At 46.1% G+C, this 20744-nt stretch overlaps 1 protein-coding gene across 18 annotated transcripts in view; it reads left to right on the forward strand.

Moving 5' to 3' along the window:
* Positions 1 to 20744, forward strand: part of tenm2a (teneurin transmembrane protein 2a) — a 192106-nt gene that overhangs the window by 132687 nt on the left and 38675 nt on the right. For all 18 annotated transcript variants that reach the window (XM_078102044.1, XM_078102046.1, XM_078102045.1 and 15 more), the window contains 2 exons: positions 9323 to 9554; positions 17825 to 18063. In XM_078102044.1, the coding sequence (XP_077958170.1) occupies positions 9323 to 9554; positions 17825 to 18063 (471 nt within the window). The remainder of the gene's footprint in view (positions 1 to 9322; positions 9555 to 17824; positions 18064 to 20744) is intronic.

The raw sequence follows: 20744 nt of genomic DNA on the forward strand, positions 1-20744 counted from the left end.
CATGCGACATTAATAATGCGCCGGAAAGTGAAAGGTAAGAGGATGATGAATTTTATGTGTCAGCAGGAGGATCAGCGTAGCAAAGGCAAACCAGTTAGCTTCCCCCGGCTGTAAGCCTTTTCTTTCATCATTGGAAGCCCTGTGTGCTCACATCACACGCACACACATGCAGTGATGAGTTTGTTCATGAGCAGACACCTTTGTTTTCTCAACAATTAGCTACTGTGGGCCAGCTCTCTGTCCCTGTGTTTTCCCGCTTGTCCGCTTCTCCTTCATTCCTTTGTGCATCTGCACTAATCAGCAGATATATTTAGCAGAGGCCTGATGGGAGGAAAGGGAGCAGTGGGCAGAGAAGTCCTAATGCAATTTTTGGTGGAATACAATCTATTGTTAATGGCGTTAGGCTCTCCTTTGATCCAGTATAAATCTTCATTAGGGAAGGTCCGGGTCCCAGGTTCAAGAGCAACGTGATTAGGAGGCTTTTAAAATGACGTTACATCAGCCTTCTAATTGGTTTACTGTTTGCTGGGGCAACATCAATCATTAGCCCAGTAACCGCACAGCAAATAAATTCACTCTGCCACTGACACCCTAATGGCAGACACTGGCAGAGAGGGAGAGCCCGCGCTCCCGCTTTCTTTCTCTCATTCTTGTTCACATACACCCACACTCTCTGTTCTGAGGCTGCTTTTTAGTCTCTGCTGAGCATCTTCACACAGAGTCGGCAGGAGAGACAACGAGAGAGAGGGAAAGAAAAAGGGGAATGAAAACGAGCCCAGGATGCAAAATACAGAATCATTTACAGTAATATGAAGTTAATATACTCAATAATTCAAAAACTAACTGTCATCAAGTGCATTTGATGTACAGATGTGCAAATGCTCATAGAACAACAAATGCACCTCAATGCCACTCACTCACATATGATTTTATGAAAACAAAACTCATCAGTATAATCTGGCAAAATTGACCCACTACATAGAGAGGGAAGGAAGGTTAATCCATTTTCAACAAAAAATAAATAATAGGGGTGTAACGATTCATCCACTGAATCGATTAATCGATTTATATTCCTGCGATCCAACTGAATCGATCTGTGCTCCGCAAATCGGCATTCTGGACGACATATATCGATTACAAATCGATTCAAATGGTACATAATCGATTTGTATCGATATTTGGAAACTGCACATTGGATTTAAGCACAAAAACGGCATGGATGTGTGTTTGTTTGTTTGTTTTTTAGCACTTTAGACACGTTAAACGTTACTCGATTCAGTCTGCCTGTCTGTGACGTCATCAGTACGCAGCGGCAACCGTGCGAAACTCGGAACAACAACAAAACACAGCGTGGAGGAGACGACTGCGAGCGAGACATTTATAAACTAACTTATCGACCCAGCGTGTGGAAACATTTTGGCTTTTGCAAACACGGAGGTGTTCTAAATAAGTCGGTCGCTGTTTGTAGAATATGTAGAAGCCAAATAAAAAACCACGGAAACACGGTGAATCTTTCCGGCCATCTACTAAGACGCCATGGGATTAAACAACGGCGACAGGCGCCTCTAGCAGCGTTACCGCTGCAGCAGCAGCAGAAGGTAACTCCAGCTATGCAGACACCTCAGGCCTCGCCAGCACCAAACTCAACATCACAGCAACAATTGCCATGTTTATCTGTAAAGACATGTGACCCTACAATTGATCCAAACATTGTGTAATTATTGTGTAATGTTTACATTGAAAATGGCACTTGATTCAAATAAAAGGTTAATACATTTGCCATTAATTGTTGTTTGCTTGTTTATAATATCCATAATTAATTTAAACCCGATTTACTTACAAGAAACAACAGGGATCTCAGAAACTTTGCCTGCACTGTCCAGTAAAGTTACTGAATTGATTTCAAGTCACTGAATCGAATTGAATCGTTCTAAATTAACCCAATTAATCGGCAACCATGAATCGCGATTCGAATCGAATTGTTGTCAAAATGAATCGTTACACCCCTAATAAATAAGCAACCACTTTCAAAGCATCCATATTTATTTAACACCACCTATTCCCAACACAAATGTATTGAACTGATGGAGCCATCACAGAGGAACAAGTTATAGTGCAATATAAACATAAATAATGGGAAAGTGCATGTTTAAATTTGGCAAACACATCTTACAGTGGCATTTTTCTGGACTTTTCTGCAAACTGGTTTACAATATCAAGGGCACTAACAAGTTCATGTTCGACGTGCAGAGAGCCGTGTCTGTGACATTGTGGTCCTCAGCTCATTTTTAACTCAAAACAGAAAACGACCTCTCACAGTTAGACAAAGGCAAGGTTAAAAACATGCTTATTGCAACATAAACATTTGGAAATGTTGTCTTAAGTCCATGTCTCTCAAGAGCTTGCAGAAGTCCTAATGCAATTTTTGGTGGAATACAATCTATTGTTAATGCCGTTAGGCTCTCCTTTGATCCAGTTTAAATCTTCATTAGGGAAGAATCTGATTGGTTACTAAAATGTGCCCGCCCCTCAATCAACTGATTGAGTAATTACCTGGGAGGCAACCAGAGTCAGACCGATTGTCTTCCTGACTGAACTTGCGCTTTAGCTGCATTTTTGTGTGGCACTAACAGTGCGTGCGGATTCTTTGAGCTCTGCAAACTGTTCTCGTAGAGTGGCAACATATGAATGCAGTGACCGCAGAAGGCCAAGAGCAGTAGCTAAATCTAAATCGCTTCTTTGGAGTTGGTGACTTGTTGCCTTAAATCTTTGCAGTACCCGGTCCCACAACTTTACTTTTATTACTGTCTCAAGTTTAAATCTTAATTTAACTTCTATTGTTTATATTTTCAAATATTGAAAGTGTTTTTATTTTTTTACTCATATATTCAGATATATATGACTTTTGAAGCTTAAAAAAACAGATTTCTCTTAACATAAATAGTTCCTTGTTGCCAACAGCAACCCAGCCATTGACATCATAGAAAGTGATGTCACTGTGTTCTGATGTGCTTTGATGTTGGGTTCCATTCTATCCCTCATAACTTCACTGGACTTCTTGAGAGCTGCACGCTTTCTGCTCAGTCCTGCATCAGTTGATAACCTTTGACCACTGACAATACAACGCTCTTTTCAAGTTTTATTGTGTACACAGAAGTATTTTACCCAACATTTAAATCAAACAGGAGAAATGGCGGAAACGAATCTGACGGTTTCCAACCAGGAGCCAGCAGGGTCATCTGAACAGTTCTACGCAGAACATATGAGCCTGAGCGAAATCTGCCAAGTTCTTAAGTCTATGCGCATAAAAATTCACTTGAGCAGAATACACGTTGAAGGATGGGAATCTTTGAAGGTTAGAGATGATAAATATGAGAATCACAGGCAGGAGGAAGCCATTGCTAGGAGAAAATGTGAAACCCTTCAAAAAGAGGCAAAGAGTCTCCTTGATCAGGTCAAAAAACATGAACATTTTGAATCAATCTACAGCGCCCAAAAAGAACTAAACAAACAAATGTTTTCTTGAAAACTCGACAGCCCCGATATGAAGATTGAAAGAATATTGAACTAGGTGAGCGTTGCGCAGCGGCAAAAAAAAACTATTCGCCGTAAAAATTGAAGTTGTTTTAACTCGGCCATACATTTTGTTTTCTGCTCTTTCTGCTCCACATGTCACCAGGGCCAGATTAACACTACGCTGTACCCTGGGCAATTGCCTATATGGTTAATCCGGGCTTGTCCTAGCAAGAATGCATGGAGAAAGTGACCCGAAAGGGCGACAGAACCCAAGAAACACCCTTAGACAAAGGGGGAAAAAGGAGGGGGATGTAAATAAAAATAAAAACGGTAACCTAATGAGTCCGCCCCTTAGAGGGCGAACGAGAGATATTTGGATGGAAGGAGAGCAACATAGAGTTGATGAAATTGCAAATTGCCACGTTTCCCAGCCAGGACCGCTGATCTAATTGGTGCAGGGAGAGTCCTTGGCTTTGGGCGTCCATTAAAACCGACCTTAATGAGTTTAGAGTGGCAGTCTGGCACTGCACAAACACACCCTGGCATGAAGGAAGGCACAGCAACGGCTACGAGGAAATAAAACACCTTTAACCGGCCCGACTGTTTATGCACGCGCTTGCAAGCGTACGCTTGTCTGTGTGTGTGTGTGTGTGTGTGTGTGTGTTCTTTGCGGGTCCTGGAGAGAGTTGACGCTGGGCAGGAAATGAGCCTCACCAAGCCAGGCGGAAAGTGACCACGGCGAGATAATCCTCAGGAAGCTGCATGCTGTTTGTAGGTGTGTGTGTGTGTGTGTGCGTGTGTGTGTTTGTGTGTGCGCGAGTAACTCCTGTAAAGTAGTCCGCCATTACCTAAGCTAACAGGTGGACAGACATGACTTGTGCTCCTACTGAAGCGTGACGGGTGAATGGGAACGGAACGGCGCTACCGAGGATTGGCTGGGAATTGGGTCCGCGCGTGTTTATGTGGGAATACTGTCTGGCTCGGCGCACCTGTCTGGGAACGCCGGGAGAGCTGAGACGGCCAAACGGAGCGTGGCGGATCGCTCCTGGAAAGATCTAGCGTTAGCGCTGCCTCGGCCTATTCATTATGCAAAGGGGGATGCTAAGCTATTATTAGCCCGGGCCTCCTTCTGAAGTGGCCGGCGCTCTGCTGCCGGGGAAGCCACCTCAAGTCACCGTGGCTTGAAACGAATCCACGGCAACAAAAGGCACAGCGGAGATGCGTCGCATTCGCCCGCGCTAATGTCATCCTTCCTAATGGTGCTTATGTAAGGGTGACATTTGCGTAACAGTGGGAGGATTCGTGTGCGTGAGTGGGCCTGTTTGTGTGCGTGTGAGTGAAAAGGCCTTTTCTGCTCATGTTTGTTACTTGGCGGAATCTGATGACTCTTCTCTAGCGGATAATTGCCTCCTAATAAGACAGAGATGAGTAGCCAAGGTGGAGGCGTTGCGTGTATGTGTGTGTGCGCGTCTGAATGTGCAGATTTATGTCTTTAATTGTGCCTTTATGTATGTCTCTGCATATAAAGAAGACGGGCAAATCGAGCCCCTTTTTGTGCGTTTTCTATGTGTGCCTGTTATTCTCACCTCGAGCTCTCCTTCCATTGTGCTCAGTGTCTGAGCTCTGAAAAGAATGACAAACGAGGAGCATGTGACATTCCGAGGCAGAGGACATATGAAGTTGCAGCACGTGGGGATATACCACCTGTAAAACGTGGGGAGCATAGCAATTAGCTCTGAAAAAAGAGGGAGCGTGGGAAACAATGGAGGCTTGCACAGCGTGTGTTTTTTGCAATTTGAAAAAGAGGGATAGCAATGGAGACGCTGCATGTGAACTAAAGAGACAGAGAGGCAGGGGAAAGTGGGGAAGGCAGAGGGAGGATAGGGGGCCGAGGCCTGCAATGATCCGGTTTAACTGCTGCATTGGCAGCTCTATCCTGCACACACACACACACACACACACACACATATACACGCAGATGAACATCCCGCCCTCCGAATTTTCTCTGTTAACCACAGAAAATGTCAATAAACACTTTGCCCATCTAGGGCTGCAAAACAAACTGCCTTGGTTGGTTGCTGCTGCCAGCTGGCCACACACACATGCACAATGTTAGATTAATACAGTGTGGCAAGCCTCTGCCTGTGTGTGTGTGTGTGTGTGTGTGTGTGTGTGTGTGTGTGTGTGTGTGTGTGTGTGTGTGTGCAGTGTGCTTTACAAGGGAGGCAGGTTAGCTAATTCTCCTCTGCTGAATGGGGCTCTTCTGAATTGGTGAGCATAATGAACTTCCAGGGATTAGCCGGCGCCAACCCCAACAGCTTACAGCTACAGACCCACCCCCCACCACACCCCCATCCCCACTGCAGTCGCATGGGACCCGTGGACAGGATAAAGTGGGTCAGCCTTCAACAGCAGTCTGAGGGGCCCAGAGCTCCTCCACAATAAAAAAACAAAAAGAAAACAAGCGTGCTGTCGCCAAAAGTCTCCCCCCGATCTCTGTTTCTTTACTGTGAAGGAAAAAAAGGATGAAGTGCAATAAAACGTGATCTGCTCTGCCGCTCTCTAATTGCTCTATTTCCTCGCAGCGTGTTTTGTCTTTTAGCAGACCGGGTTCCTGGTGAAACGGTTGTTCCCATTAGCCTACCTGCGGGACTTATTTCATTCATCTGACTAAGCCATTAGTGAGATGAATCTATTGGTCCCGCTTACCTCCAGCCGGCTCTTATCCGCGCTCTGCCTCTCTTCCATTGGCCGGTCAGACTTGTGTAAATGGCCTTGCCACTCAGGGCGATGCTGCCCGCCCCTTCTCACTGCGTTTCTGTTGTCACCGGCGAGCTCTTGTACGCCGACATGAAAATTAATTTCTATGATATCGCTCTGCTGTGCGGTTTCAGGGGGAAAAAGAAACCAATTTACATCTGATCATAAGTATTTTGCACCATACTCAAGGCTGTGTGACTTGTAGGAATAAAAGGGTTAGTTATTTCTGTTTGTCTGCACGTTAACAACAGTAAACACTGGTGATGGGTGTGCTTCATTCTGCAAATATTGATTAAGCGCGGAACGAAATAAACTAATCTCTTTCTATCATTTCTTCTTTATATATAAATGAAAATTCTGACAGCGCCAGCAGGCTTTAACGATTGTCATTTCACAGAAACACTCTGAACGTTAAGTCATCTTTGACATTATCTGGACACTTGTAATAGAATTTGAAACTATAGATAAAAGCGTTTTTTTATCTCTTCTTTTGAGGGGAAATATTAAAGGCACAACTATAAAATGCAGTAAATATGAGTCCCTGCATAGGCACAAAATATGACCCCTGTGTACTGTCGCCGTGGCTGGACCGTTAAACAGTGCACACACACACACACACACACACACAGTTTCACAGAAAACTAAGGCTGAGAAACCGTGTATGTATTCCTCTCCCATACAAAATATCCATATAATATTCATCTGAATGAAAAAAAACTCTTCAATATTTATGGCAGGAAAGTGAACAAAGGCAAACCGCATGCGTTTCTTTTTCTACGCAGATTTAAACATGGGAGACAGCGGGGTGGTGTGTGAGCAGTGGGGTCCCTACTTTTATTTCTGGACCGTGCGTCCATGCCTGCATGCGTGCAAGCAAGCTTATTTCTTCTTCTCCTCCAGTATTGGCCTTAGGTGTTGTGTGCATTGTTGCTAGTCTCAGATAAAAGTATTGAAGCAGACAGGGTTGTAGTCAGCAGCCCTTTTTCTCATTTCTAGAGACATTGCGGGGAGGGGAAGTCGAGTCAAATTTATTTATCAAGTGCTTTTAACAAACAAGATTCACCTCAGTGCGGCATACATCTATACAAAGGAGACACAAAAAGAAATGCAAGGAAAAGCCAGATGAAAGAGGGGAAAACAATCCGTGTGAAGGAATGAGGCTACGAAGGGGAGGGGACCACGAGAAATGAAACCCTCTCCTCGCTTTAATATCAATTTAGACTCTGCATGTATGATGCAGGGGGGCTCGGCTTACCCTGCAGCTGTGCAAGTGCGTACGCGCCCGGCGCACACACGTCCCTTCCTCCCAGGGCCGTGTTAGAACACGCAAACAGATGCTCCGAGTCTGGCGCGGGCCGCACAGGTCGGGCCCCTCTGTCTTCCTCTGCCGTCCTTCCTTCTCTTCAAAGCTTTATCTCGCGCTGGTGACACCTGGTTCCCCCGCGGCGTGGAGGCAGAATCAGGCCACCTGACAAAACTGGTCGCCACTACGGCTGCAGTTGCGCAGGAGCCGCCGTCACTTGCCCTAAAACCTCTGTGTCCTTTTGACCTCTTGAATTGCGTTTCGTAGTACCTTGTCAGTTGCAAGTGCATTCATTATTTCAAGTGTTTATTGCAAAAGATGTCTTTGTTGTAGGAAGATAGACGGAAAGGTAGCATGCAGACCTACTGCTATAAATACACTCACTGCCTAAATTAATTTAGATTTGCATAAGCTGGTTGCAGCGTGTGCATCGGTTTCAGCTTGGTGTTAAATCGCTATCCTTCATGCCTCTCAGGAATCTCTTGACCGACAGATGTGAAAGCAGACAGCACGAGTGCGACACACCATCCCGTCTTCTTGTTGCGTTTTTTTTTTGTTTTAAATCCAACTCAAGAAGAAAAGACAAATTGAGGAGGGCAAGTGTGATGGTGCAGCTTGACAAAGCGGCGCATGTACATATGTGCGCTCGCGCCTTCCTTTGATCAGCGCCGAGGAACCCAATGCGCAAACAAACACGATCCCATAGAGTATGAAGAAGGAAGCGCGGCATGTGGCGGTGATGAAAGAGAAACGCAAACTGCGTCGTAAAAGCATGAATTCAAAGCTAAATGTGACACTGGAGACTCCGGTGCGTCTTTGCAGAAAGCTCCGCCGTTTTTGCTCAGACCACGTTGCGACAAAGCGGGCGGGCGGTGAATTCCTCCACCTCTTTATTTATTGTTTTTGATCAGCTGTGCGCCGAGTGCGTCAAGGTGTGAACAGAAGTATGCTAATGAGGGAGCGGCGGCGCATCTGTGTGGAGCGCCTATGGTGTGTGATACGCGCTTTATTGATCCTGTGCCGGGCCCACGCAGACTCTAACACGCTCTATACGGGATCAGGCCCCCCCACTGATACACACACACAGGGGTACAAAGGTGATGTGTGAATGGGTGTTTCTTGTCTGACTCATCCGCGTTCGTTTCTCGGCTCTCTCACTCAACAGTCCATTAGCTCAGAGTTGGAAGGGCTGGTATTGGATTCTAGCTGACATGTTCCTCCAAGTCTGAGAGCAAGAGATGAGGGCACACGCTGTGCGGAGTGCTCCAGTTCTGCTCTTGCACACACACACACACACACACACACACACACACACACACTTTCCTTTTGAGAGTTGAAGAATTTGCTAAAAATAGAGCGGGAAACAGCGGGAAGAATGCGCAAAAAAAAAAAAATGGGAAAACAGTGTTATCAAATTTCATGTGTCTATTTAGATTTAGCATCCCGCTCAAATGATTTATCGACAATTTGGAAAATATGACACTTTCTCTGACAAAATGATTTGCAACACCAAAGTAACACAAAATGAAATGTTGCTGGTTATTTGCTGACTGAAATAAAAGGTTTACTCTTTTTCTTTTTCTTTTTGCCATGCTTATCAATAAACACTAAATATCAAATAACATTTTTCTTACATTTGTAGCGTCTCGGCTCAAACTCCTTCCCTCCCTTCATCCCAAACTGTCTTTGATTTCCTTCACGAGGAAGTAACTTCATTTATTTTCTGCTCTCATCTTCTTCCAGGGGCCGCCAACCACCACAGTCAGTCCACGCTACGGCCTCCGCTGCCCCCTCCGCACAACCACCACACCTTGTCTCACCAGTCGGCCAACAGCCTGAACAGAAACACCCTGAGAGGGGGACGCAACCCCATCCACGCCCCGGCCCCAGGCCCTGGAGACGGGCCCACCACCCCAGAGTCGGTCCAGCTGCAAGACAGCTGGGTTCTCAACAGTAACGTCCCGCTGGAGACCAGGTCAGAGGAAATACATTCCCGTTATTTGACTTATTTATTCACTTTCTGGTAATATCTCAAGCCACAGCAATGGAATGGACCTTGATTAAGCAATAGTGAGGAAGGAAAGGTCAGAGCCGTGTTGCTTCAACAACATTACTGGGAATAGGCAGGAATGAGGCGAATTCGGAGTCGGATGGAAGAAATGTTTACTTTCTGTATCGAACAAAGACTTTGTTAAGAATACACTCTCAAAGGGAAGCATTCTTTTTGGTCACCTTCCAACAAAATCTGCACCAAAACCCAAGTTACCTCGTAAGCAAACTTTGACTTTACAACCTACGTTTTTTTTTTTACTACTGCAAATCTTTTGTGGAGTTTTGAAAGTGATAAAATTAAATAAATGCGTCGATTTGGGCTCTTTGGCTCTTAATTACTTCAAAGGTCAACTGGATTACTTTGAGAATACTCACACACTGTCAGTGTGTGTTTCAATTAAATGACTGCAACATCTCTCAAAACCCTTCCTTTAGACGCCATGCTTTATTCACCAAACGTGAATAAAGCATCAGGCACCACATTTATTGGCTTTAATTGACTTCCAATTGGTCAACAGCATAAATTGGACCATCAAAGGTCACCATAGTTGAACTGTACTGTTTGTCCAAGCTCCAGACAGATTTACTGTGCCTTTTCATGCAAATTATCAGACTTTGTATTATGACATTTAAAGGCTACAAATAATGGCGCCAGAGAGCTCTGAACATCGAACATCATTTTATCCTCACTGATAGATATGAAGGTCGAAAGATCGAAACAGCGGATGAAAAGGTAGAGGACATGGACATGGCCGCCCGACTGATTCGTTCCCAGACACTTTGACACGTCTTTTTACCACTATGATATTGCATCCGACGGATCAAAGTTCCACATTAGGGTTCACTCAGGAAACACACACGGCAGAATAACACAGTGTGTCACTACACCCGCTCTCATCATTCAAAGCCAATGCATTAACAAAAAGAATACTGTTCTGGGCCACTGATCCACAAAGGCAAATGCATTCTCTTCCTCATCTCACAGACTGCAATAAATACAGAAAGCTGTCAAAGTCATTAAGCACACACCCCTGAAGTGAGGGAGAAGGATATACAAACCATTTCACACACCATGCGCTCTTGCCAGTACACAAAGAACACTTACCAGGCAAACAGAGCATTCATGCGGGGTATTACTATTCATGAGGCATGCAGTAAGAGGGGACACCGACTACATGCTTGCTTGCATGCGCACACTCCCTGTCTGAGCATTTATTCTGCTGTAGGCTGTAGTTGTGTTTCTCCTGCTGGGCGCTGGGGCTTCCAGCTCCGACGGTCCCGGATAAGCTTCCCTAAGTGCCGGCCACGTGCAGTATATATGAGGCTCGGCCATGATTAATTCAGCCCCACTGGTCTCAGGTCCATGCTGGTGCCGGTATGTGCGAGGGATAAGAAGATGCATGGTACCTAATTAAGCCCGAAATAGAAGCGATTTCCAGACAAATTGTTTATTGAGGCATGAGTTGCCATGACTATTGTTACGTCCTATTTTTGCGGTTTGTCACAACAACTTTCAACAAATACATTCATTCTAATGGATCCGCATTTCGCCCCTTGTTAGACTCGGTCTTCCTCCTTTTATTCCCGAGCTCCGCCCAGTGGTTTGACAGACGCAGGTGGAACACAATCATAGGGATTGCACCTGGAAAGTGAGCAAGGGACCAAGACGAGAGAGAGAGAAAACCAAAGACGGGACGGGGGAAGGTGTCCCCCTCCGGGTTGACACGTAACAGCGATGCATATTATGCCTCAACATAATTTCAGGAGACTTTTTCTGCTTGTTTTTATTCTTGAAAATGATATTTTAGGACGTTTGGCTTACAAAAGTAAAGTTATAAATCCACTCTTTTACATAACCCACTGTGGCCACCATCATTGCAGATTGAAACTAAGCGACAAACACACGGACACACGCGGTTGAGCTCTCCTCCATGCCAGTATTTGGTCATGCTCAGGTGGTCGGGTTGGCCATGGCTCGGAGCCCGCCGCAGTGAATGGAGCCCAGAGCCGCCGGCAGAGTTTCCAGCTCCACCCTCCAGCCCAGATTGGGCCCTCCTCTGCTCTGGCGATGGCGGAGATCGGGTGGGCTGGCTGGAGCTGCTGGAGCTCGGGACAACAGTCGTGGCCAGAGATTGCATCCCCGCGTTGGCAGAGTCCCGTCCATCTCGCTTTAACTGGCAAATGTGACGGAGGGAGGGAGCACATTGTCGCGCTCGTATGTGTAGATCTTCTGAGTATGTGTGCTCTCTTTGACATTGACTGCTCCTCATTGTAATCATATGTTAATTTTGGCATTTGTTGTCCATAGTATAGCATATGTGTGTGTGTGTGTGTGTGTGTGTGTGTGTGTGTAAGAGCGGGTGTGTGCTTTGGCTTGACCTGATAGTGTGACAGTGCTGAGAGGATGAAGATTGATCACCTAAGAACACCCCAGGGCTTGGATGACTGGCAGGGGAAGAAAGAGATAGGACATGACGAGAGTGTGTGCGTGTGCGTGTGTGTGTGTGTGGACGGGGGTGATATAGGAGAGAGCTAGAGAGTGGTGGTCGGTAGGGGAGGGGTGGAACGGAATAGTTTACTGTAGTGGAGGGAGAGATAGAGAAGGAGTGAGATGGAGAGAGGCGGTGATTGAAGGAGATTGTTTTGGGGAGTGTGTGTGAGAGAAGATGGAACGGCACAGGAAGGAGATTGGGGCCGGTTGAACATGGATACATTTACCGGTGTGAGATAAATGACTATAGATGGCTGGTGCCACTGTGTGTGTGTGTGTGTGTGCGCCTGTGTGTGTGTTTACCTATCTGTGCCTGGGTTTGTGTGTGTGTGAGGCGGGAAGAAATGCATTCCTTTGTGTGCATGCCAGTGTGTTGCAAGAGAGCGCCTGATTTCCAATCGGTCCCTTGGAGCCTGTTGGCTAGCTGATGCCAGGTTCAATCTCTCGCCGTGATCTCCGGACATTCCTCCGCTCTCTTTCGTTCTGGGCCACAGCTCTCGGGGAGAAATAAGATCACTGGGGGGGTTCCCGCATCTCAATTTATCTGGAAGAAGCAGCTGAGGGTGGGGTGCTGGTGCTGGTGCTGGTGCTGGGGGCTATAGGTTACTTTCAAATGCATTACCGCGGGGACAAACACAGAGATGCTACCTGTGGGAACCACTGGGGGCAAGAAGAAGGAGTCGGTCACAGAGGCAATATTCATGCCTCTGGTGAGCTCACATTCATTGAGTATGCACTTTAAATCTAATATCCATAGTCCAACGTTGATGGAACACCAAAATGATTTGAGTTAACATATTTCTACTGTACGTATGGAGAATGATGAATCGTCTTACGTCATGTCTTGCTGTGCTGTCATGAATGTTGGCAGTAGATGAAGACAAACACTCCCATTGTCTGCGATTCCTAAGTAATAGCAGTTGAGAAGAAAGTCTTACTACATGGTCCATTTAGAAGTAGTGCTTGAGATTTTGCAGACCTTCATCAGACGATCCATGCAAGGATTTATAAAACACTCCGCTACTAAACTGACATCGTGCTGACATTTTTCTCAATTAAATGAAATTTGGAGGGGGAATTACAACTGAAGTTAGATAATTCCCTGCTTTGTGAATGTAACCACTGATGTCACACTCGTTTTCTTATTCTGATGAAGGCCTACCAGACACTTTAAGGTAGTTTAACCTGAGTGGGCAGAGCTGGAATAGAACACAGCACGCACACACCATGACTCTTTTTTAAGTGGTACATTTTTCAAAACTCGACAAATAAATAGGGTTAGATAATAATATTTTAAAGCTGTAAATGTGAATTCAATGCAGAGGTCTAACCTGGGACTGTCAAAATATTTCCAGCTGGCATTCCAAGAAGCAGCTCTCATCAGTTACCGCGAAGCCAACTTGGAAAAGGATTGATCCATCACGGCTGAGCGTGGTCCAATAGATCCCGCGTCTCATCCCCTTGCTCTCATTAGATATAGAGCTTTTACTAAACATTATTTTCCCTGGGGCTTAATGAGCCTAATATCATATTAAAAAGAAATTGTGGGGCACCTTGCGCATGCGTCTGCGTCTTTACGCGCAGTCATGTCGACGCACTCGTTTAAATTCATGGTTCAAAGAGGCTTGCACGTGTTGCAAAGCAATTAACCGGCAGAACAACAGGTGGAGTAACGTTTTATGTCGAAGACGACCTAGAGAGTCACGTCTTTGTAGTCCGCCAATGACAGGTTGTATATATTTAAGGATTTCTTCCGACAAAAGCTCTTCAATCTGATCCGTTCTCTCGTAAACATTCTTTGTTTTAATAATGACGGTATCATGCTATGAAAGCGGAAATGTGAGACTCCGTAAAGCACGTAGTTAGCGGACCAATCACAGCCTTGCGGGCTGCAGGAGGCCTGCGTAGCTTTTTAGTCTAGAAAAATGTGTCGACGCACTCAAGGAGGTGTGAAAAGACACACAAGGGACACGCAAGAGCCCCTTGCGTGTCCCTTGCGTGTCCTTGCGTCTCTCTGAAAACGCAGAAGCATAAACTAGGCTTTAAAAGCCCGCACAGGAATACAAAGCCTTCGTTTGAGTGAACTGTCCCTTCAACCTAAAGAACGTCTCCATATCGTCTCTCTGTAGTCGAATGCTCAATGATGCTTTGTATAGCTTTGCTTTGCGCGCACATCATCAAGCACTCATCTCCCCTGCCCTCCTTCAAAGCAACACTCAGCAAATCAATGCCCATTATGCTGTGTCCATCTGCCGATTGTTGTTCCCAACAATTGTAGCCGGGAACAATTCTCACGCTGCCGTCCTCGAGCATCGTCCAATCCCCAAGCCTTTTGTTTCATTCCGAGATCTGACCGTTTAGTTTTTTTTTTCACTCACCCCCACGTCGAGCCAACCTCCGCTAATTGTTCTCCACCTCTGATGATTATTCTCACAGCGCTATCCGAAGCAACCACATGTTTGTAAGAGCGCAGGAAAATGTAGTGTTTTGCGCGTGTGCTCTCGAGAGCCCGCGCGTTCACTCGCTCAAGGGGGATGCGAGCTTTGACTTCCTGCTAATTACCCAGCATGCTCTCTGTTCTGTGGTTAATTGTCCAGGTCCTGTCTTTCTCTCGTTGGGGGACAGGGTTGAATTGGAGTGAAAACATTCTCCTTTTCTCGCAGTTTGCCTTCCAATCTATAGAACCCCCTCCATCCTTGTCTGAGGTCACTCCGCGAGTATGCAGATGAAATGCTTGGTAGCACGCACAGGGCAATCTCACTAATCCCACATGGTTTTCATTTTTGTGTGTGTGGGCAGGCGCCCGTGTCTGAGTCTGAGAAAATGTGTGTCAGAGTGTGAGTTTGTGCTTGCTTGCGTGTTCTGCATGTTTGTGTGTGTCTGTGTGTTGCATGTGTAAGACCGGATGCATGACAGCGAGCTAGCAGTGGTTAGACGGGGGGGTGCCGCTGCTGGGAGCTCAGTCGAGGGGGGGGACTCTGTCAGCCCTCTCTAATTATGTGTGACGTTTCCACGCTGGACCAATGTCCAAAAAAACCATATTCACACACATGGACGCGAGCAAGCACACACACGCCGGCCCTAATGATACAGAATTGTGATTGCCGGCTGCCTGCTATGATAGAACCCCTCCATAGTCCTCCGCTACATAAATCAATGTCAATTACCTCCCCAGAGCACATTAGACACTTTCCATTCGTACTCGTAATTAGTATGGCCCATAGACATATTCCCGTCCCACACCAAGCCCGCTGTGGAGCTTCTGCACACAAACAAAAGGAGCCAGGAAATGAAATGAATTCAGGGCCCCGCGTTCACATGCATACCAGCACATTAAGTCGCGTACATGGCGCCGCACGGAAGCCAAGTAATTGACCAGATTGCCGCCTCCTTGCATACGTGCGCACATGAGGGGTATTGTAATTAATTACCGCTGGCCTCGCCATCGCCGAGTGGCTGTGAAAATGAGTTGAAGTGAAGACACATGCTGATTGACCTTGGATGTGTGTGTGTGTGTGTGTGTGTGTGTGTTTGTTTGCCTTCCACCCGGGGTTCCTGCATTTGGAAGCGCGTGGCTGGGCGCGTGCATATTAAAATTGGAGGCTGTGACACTAGGAGGCAGGTATTTTTAGACAATAACCTCGTATTTCTTTGCTTGCCATCTCCTCGCGCTTTTTCAGCCCCTGTGCGTCGAGAGGCTGTTGTCCTCGGCGTCCCCCTTCATCTCCGTCCTCCCCTTTTTCCTCGGCGTCACGCAGCCCACCTGACTGGTAAAGGGGGGAGGAAGGAGCAGAGGAAAGGTTGGAGGAGGAAGAATGAGAAGAATCCAGCAGGATAGCAACCAACAATGAGTGGCATGGGATGATGAGAGAGAACGAGAGCCCAGACTGGCTGAATAATTGATAGAGAGTGAAGCGGTGCTCCTCAGATCAAAATCGTTATGCTCTGAGCTCCTCACCTGTCTTCACCCAGCGTTTTTTAAGAATAGACTACACATGCACAGACACGCTATTATGAAACAGCCGCTATTAAAGACATCACAAGGACAGGAGACAAAGCAGCCAAGCGCAGTTTAGCTGGGCCGCTCGGTTTAAATAACCTGAGTCATTATCACTGGTCCTGCTTTTCTAGTTGGAATAAATATGACGGTGAGCTACAGAAGGAAAAGCAGGGCACAAACACACTCACCTGTATGTATTACTTAACGTCTGAGGAGACGATGTGAGTCACAGGTCTTGTCACAGAGGGAGATCTGGTGACCTCAGTCTCCATTTGTCTCTACTTGATAACAAAGACTAACTCGCCCTTGACTTTAACACCAATGAGTCTGGACTTTACTTGGACTCCAATCTTTTCACTTGGAGTTGTGTGCTATCCTCCAAAAGCCCCTACAATTTATAAAGATGTTACATAAGAAGGCCAGCTTTAATGTGCTTCAGCCAGCTAATGTTTAAGCCAATGTTAGCTCAGAGCTAGCACTGGTTAATTAACTTTGCAAACAGGAAATGAATGAGCCCAAGACGATATTAACAATTAAGTTGTTGTAAGATGTATTATGTTAAGATTATCAAACCAAATGCTTTTGTATAATGTTACCATAACCGCAGAGTTTCAGATAAAACTACTTAACAACACCATATTTGTAATAAAAGGAATTGTCGTTTAACCATCACAACACACACGTTGCTTCAGCTCTCAAGCAGCCTTTCAGAGAAATGACAACCAGACAAAATGTCTTTTCTTTGAAGAAACGTCCTCACTTCTAATACCGGAAACTCTCACAGACACAAAAACAGAGGAGCCTGAGCATGCGCACACACACACACACACACACACACACACACACACACACACACACACACACACACAAACTCCCTCCCATCAGTCATCTTTGTTGCAATAGAGGACCTGGCCTCCTCTGATCCGTCGCATTCACCGGAGGGCTTTCTGCTGTTGAACCACCTGCTGCCTGTGTAGGGCCAGGTCCTCTCTTCCTGTGTGGGTGTCGTGAAAGATGTCACAAAGGTGCCACAGAAGTTGCTCTTCTTCTCGGTGCCCTTGAAGGGCAGGAGGGAGGGGGGGTGGGGGGTAGATGTGAAAAAAGGAACATGTGTATAAATGTATGAGCGAAGGAGCATAGTTGCAGTCGGAGAAGGAAAATGTTAGAGGGGCAGGGAGAGTAGCGAAGGAGACCTGTTGGGTGAGCAGGTGCAGCAATATCAGAGGATAATGGGTAATATGAGCGAAGGGAGGATAGTGCAAATCCTCATTTTATCCTCTCTGAGCTCTGACCTCACGAGGGCAACGAGGACAGGAAAGGAGGACGGAACCCATCTAGAGCGGAAAACGAGGAGCCTCGTAAGTGGGAGTGGAAGTAGGGGGGGGTGTGGGTGGGGGGGGGGTGCAGCAGGTGGAGGTCAAAGAGAGACCTCGGACTGGAACGGGCTGAATCGGAGAGACAATCAGTTCAAGGATGTTCAAACCCAGATGGCAGGAGGGTTTCATTGGAAAGACGAATTGGACAGGGGTTTGCACATATGGGACCTTGTCGTCTGGATTCTGATTGGGGGGTCCCGCGCTGTATTTGCTACAAGACTTTTTTTTTTTAAATCCACTTCTTTCCGCCCCAGAGGTGCCATGTCTTTTTGTAGCTGTACAATGACACTTAAGTCACTCCTGTGTCTTTTTTTCCCCCTCTTTAGGCACTTCCTGTTCAAGACGTCGTCCGGGACCACTCCTCTCTTCAGTAGCTCCTCCCCCGGGTACCCCTTGACCTCGGGAACCGTGTATTCTCCGCCCCCTCGCCTGCTACCCAGAAACACTTTCTCCCGCTCGGCCTTCAAGCTCAAGAAGCCGTCTAAGTACTGCAGCTGGAAATGTGCGGCGGTGACAGCCATCGCAGCCGCCGTCCTGTTGGCCGTCCTGCTGTCCTACTTCATCGGTAAGTGACATACCCCGTGTTTTTCAGGAATATGACCCTTCAATCATTTTGTTGAATACACGTGCTTAGTCCCACGTTTCTTAGCCTTGATCCACAGCACGTGAACCTGTAATCTTTCCACGCCACATTGGGGTGAAGAAAGCGTAAAGGCCAGCGCCCCGTTGTCAACACAAAGCAGATTCTCGCCGCGCAAGTGTTGCCTCATGCTGCACTGTCAACATGAGACTCAGCCAGCGTCCTGGCCTCCCTTCTGCACCAGCAACCAGCCAGTCAGACGCACACAGAAGCACATTGGGGATCGGGTTTTTTATGTTGTTTTTTCCGTGAGCAGGTATCAGTTAAGATAGGAATCCCTGACTCGCCCAGCAGGGGAGCGCATGCCTCTTCACTGATCTGAAGCCAATTGCGCAACAGTCATCCTTGAAGGAACGGCAGATGCTCAGAGGAGAGCACTTAGCGAGCACCTCGGGAGGAGATGTGATGGCGGGCTTCTGGTTGATCTGAAGGGAAGAGAAGAGAGAAAAAGCAGCAAGTTGGAGAGTGAGTTTGTGCGTGGGCGAGAATTTTATCCCCTCACGACCCGGTGCACTGGACAGGAGGATGCAGGCCTGTAGGTGTGTGTGTGTGTATGTGTGTGTGTGTGTGTGTGTGAGAGAGAGAGAGCTTGACAATAGAAAGAGGACAAACAGAAAATCCATGTATGTTTGGCTGCATGTGTTTGTGTCCGTGTGTGGTGTGTGTGTGTGTGTGTGTGTGTGTGTGTGTGTGTGTGTGTGTGTGTGTGTGTGTGTGTGTGTGTGTGTGTGTGTGTGTGTGGTGCGTGTGCGCATGTGTTCGAGGAGGCAGATGTGTCACCGAGCTCTTGATTGGCCTCTTACCCCAGAGACTAGAGGCAACAGATGGGGGATCTAAGGGAAACAGTGGCATCAGCAGAAAGAACGACCTCCTTATCTCCTCTACATACATTATTAATCAGTTTTACATTATTTATACATATATCTATTTATATACTCTATATATATATATATATCGAGAGAGAGAGATAAATAGACTATCTATCTATTTATATACTGTATATATAGTTACATAAATTTAACTTGTAACTTTATTATAATATAAATTATAATATTATATAATTCTATAATATTAATATACTACAAAATCTCTCCCTCTCTCTCTCTATATATATATATATATATATATATATATATATATATATATATATATATATATATATATATATGTATATATATAATATATATACATGTCTTTGTGCACTTTATCAAAACCGTATGTGTACAAATAGCCCCCGTGCACTGTCAAGTCCGCTGTGTGTGTGTGTGTGTGTGTGTGTGTGTGTGTGTGTGTGTGTGTGTGTGCCCTAGAAAGCAGTGCGCGTCCTCCGGAGCAGATGAAGGCGTCTTGCCTCGAGACGCGCCATCAGAATCCGTCCTCTCGTGAGCTTTGCGCGGTCACACTGCACTGGACATCAACATACGGAGGAGTGGCGAGAGGAAGGGCGGAGCTTCCCCGCTGATACCTGAGGGCGGGGATCTCACGCAGCTTAGAATCTTATTCGTACTAGCAGCGTTATGGGTTCACTCGGGGAATATAATGCAATAGATGTTTTGTTGTCAGCAGAGATCATGCAGTTGTTAATAATTTGCAGCCAATAAGGAACTAATGAGGAAAATAATGGAAAAATGTCTGTATCTGAAACTTTAATTGCTTGGGTTAACTACACTTGTTTTTTTGTTTTTTACCACTACATCATTGTTAGCCTGCCAGCTGGGACACATTCAACTTGTTAACTGTCTCCCCCGTCTTGATAATTATTAGCATGAGCCTTTTAGCCATAATAAGAAATGACTTATTATAGCTAAAAATGAGACGGCAGACATGCTATCTCAAAGCAGTGAGAATGTGTACGGTGCTGTATGATGTCGCATTTCTTTTTTGTTTTAATTGAGTTCAGTGTGTAAGGACGTTCTCCTTTAAGCTCCTCTTCTGTTTATTTACACTTTTATTTTATTCCAAACGTCAAACTTAATTGCGCAAGGGGCTTTAATTCGGTAAGCTGAAGAAGCCTGTAATGGTAGTTTATTGTCATTACAATATTACTTTTACGAACTGTGGAGCTCCTTTTTTCAGCGGCTGTGAGGAGATTTCCTCTGGTGTTTTGTCTGTGCTGAACAGAGCTGTAGCAGCGCTGCCAAGCCTGAAACCCTTGTGTTTACCTCGCTTTTTGTAGCGTTAATCGTGCAGCGAGTTTCGGTCGGAAGAGTTCACTGCTCATAAGGGGGATTTTGTGATGCCTTGTTTGTGTGTGTGTGTGTGTGTGTGTGTGAGAGAGGTATTGTGCGGAGCACCCAGAGCCATGCAGCGTGAAGAGGACCCCTCTGAGGCGTCCGCCCAGGAGCCCCCTCATAAATTACACCGGGACACATGTGCTTGAACAGCACTTTTCTCTTTGTGCATGTGCACGTGAGCATAGGTGTGTGAGTACTCCACAGAGCTACGGGATACGTGCGCGGCAGCTTGTGTTCCTGACAGCGAGGGTTTTGTGGGCTCGCTGTCCTTCTAACAAATGTTTGTTTTTTTTTGGTCCCTGCTTCTCAAGGCCATGAATACACCTTCAGAAAAAACGCTGCACAATCTTCCGGAAACACACACACGCTTGC

The sequence above is a fragment of the Gasterosteus aculeatus genome, chromosome 4 (assembly GCF_964276395.1).
Source record: "Gasterosteus aculeatus chromosome 4, fGasAcu3.hap1.1, whole genome shotgun sequence".
Classification (NCBI taxonomy): domain Eukaryota; kingdom Metazoa; phylum Chordata; class Actinopteri; order Perciformes; family Gasterosteidae; genus Gasterosteus; species Gasterosteus aculeatus.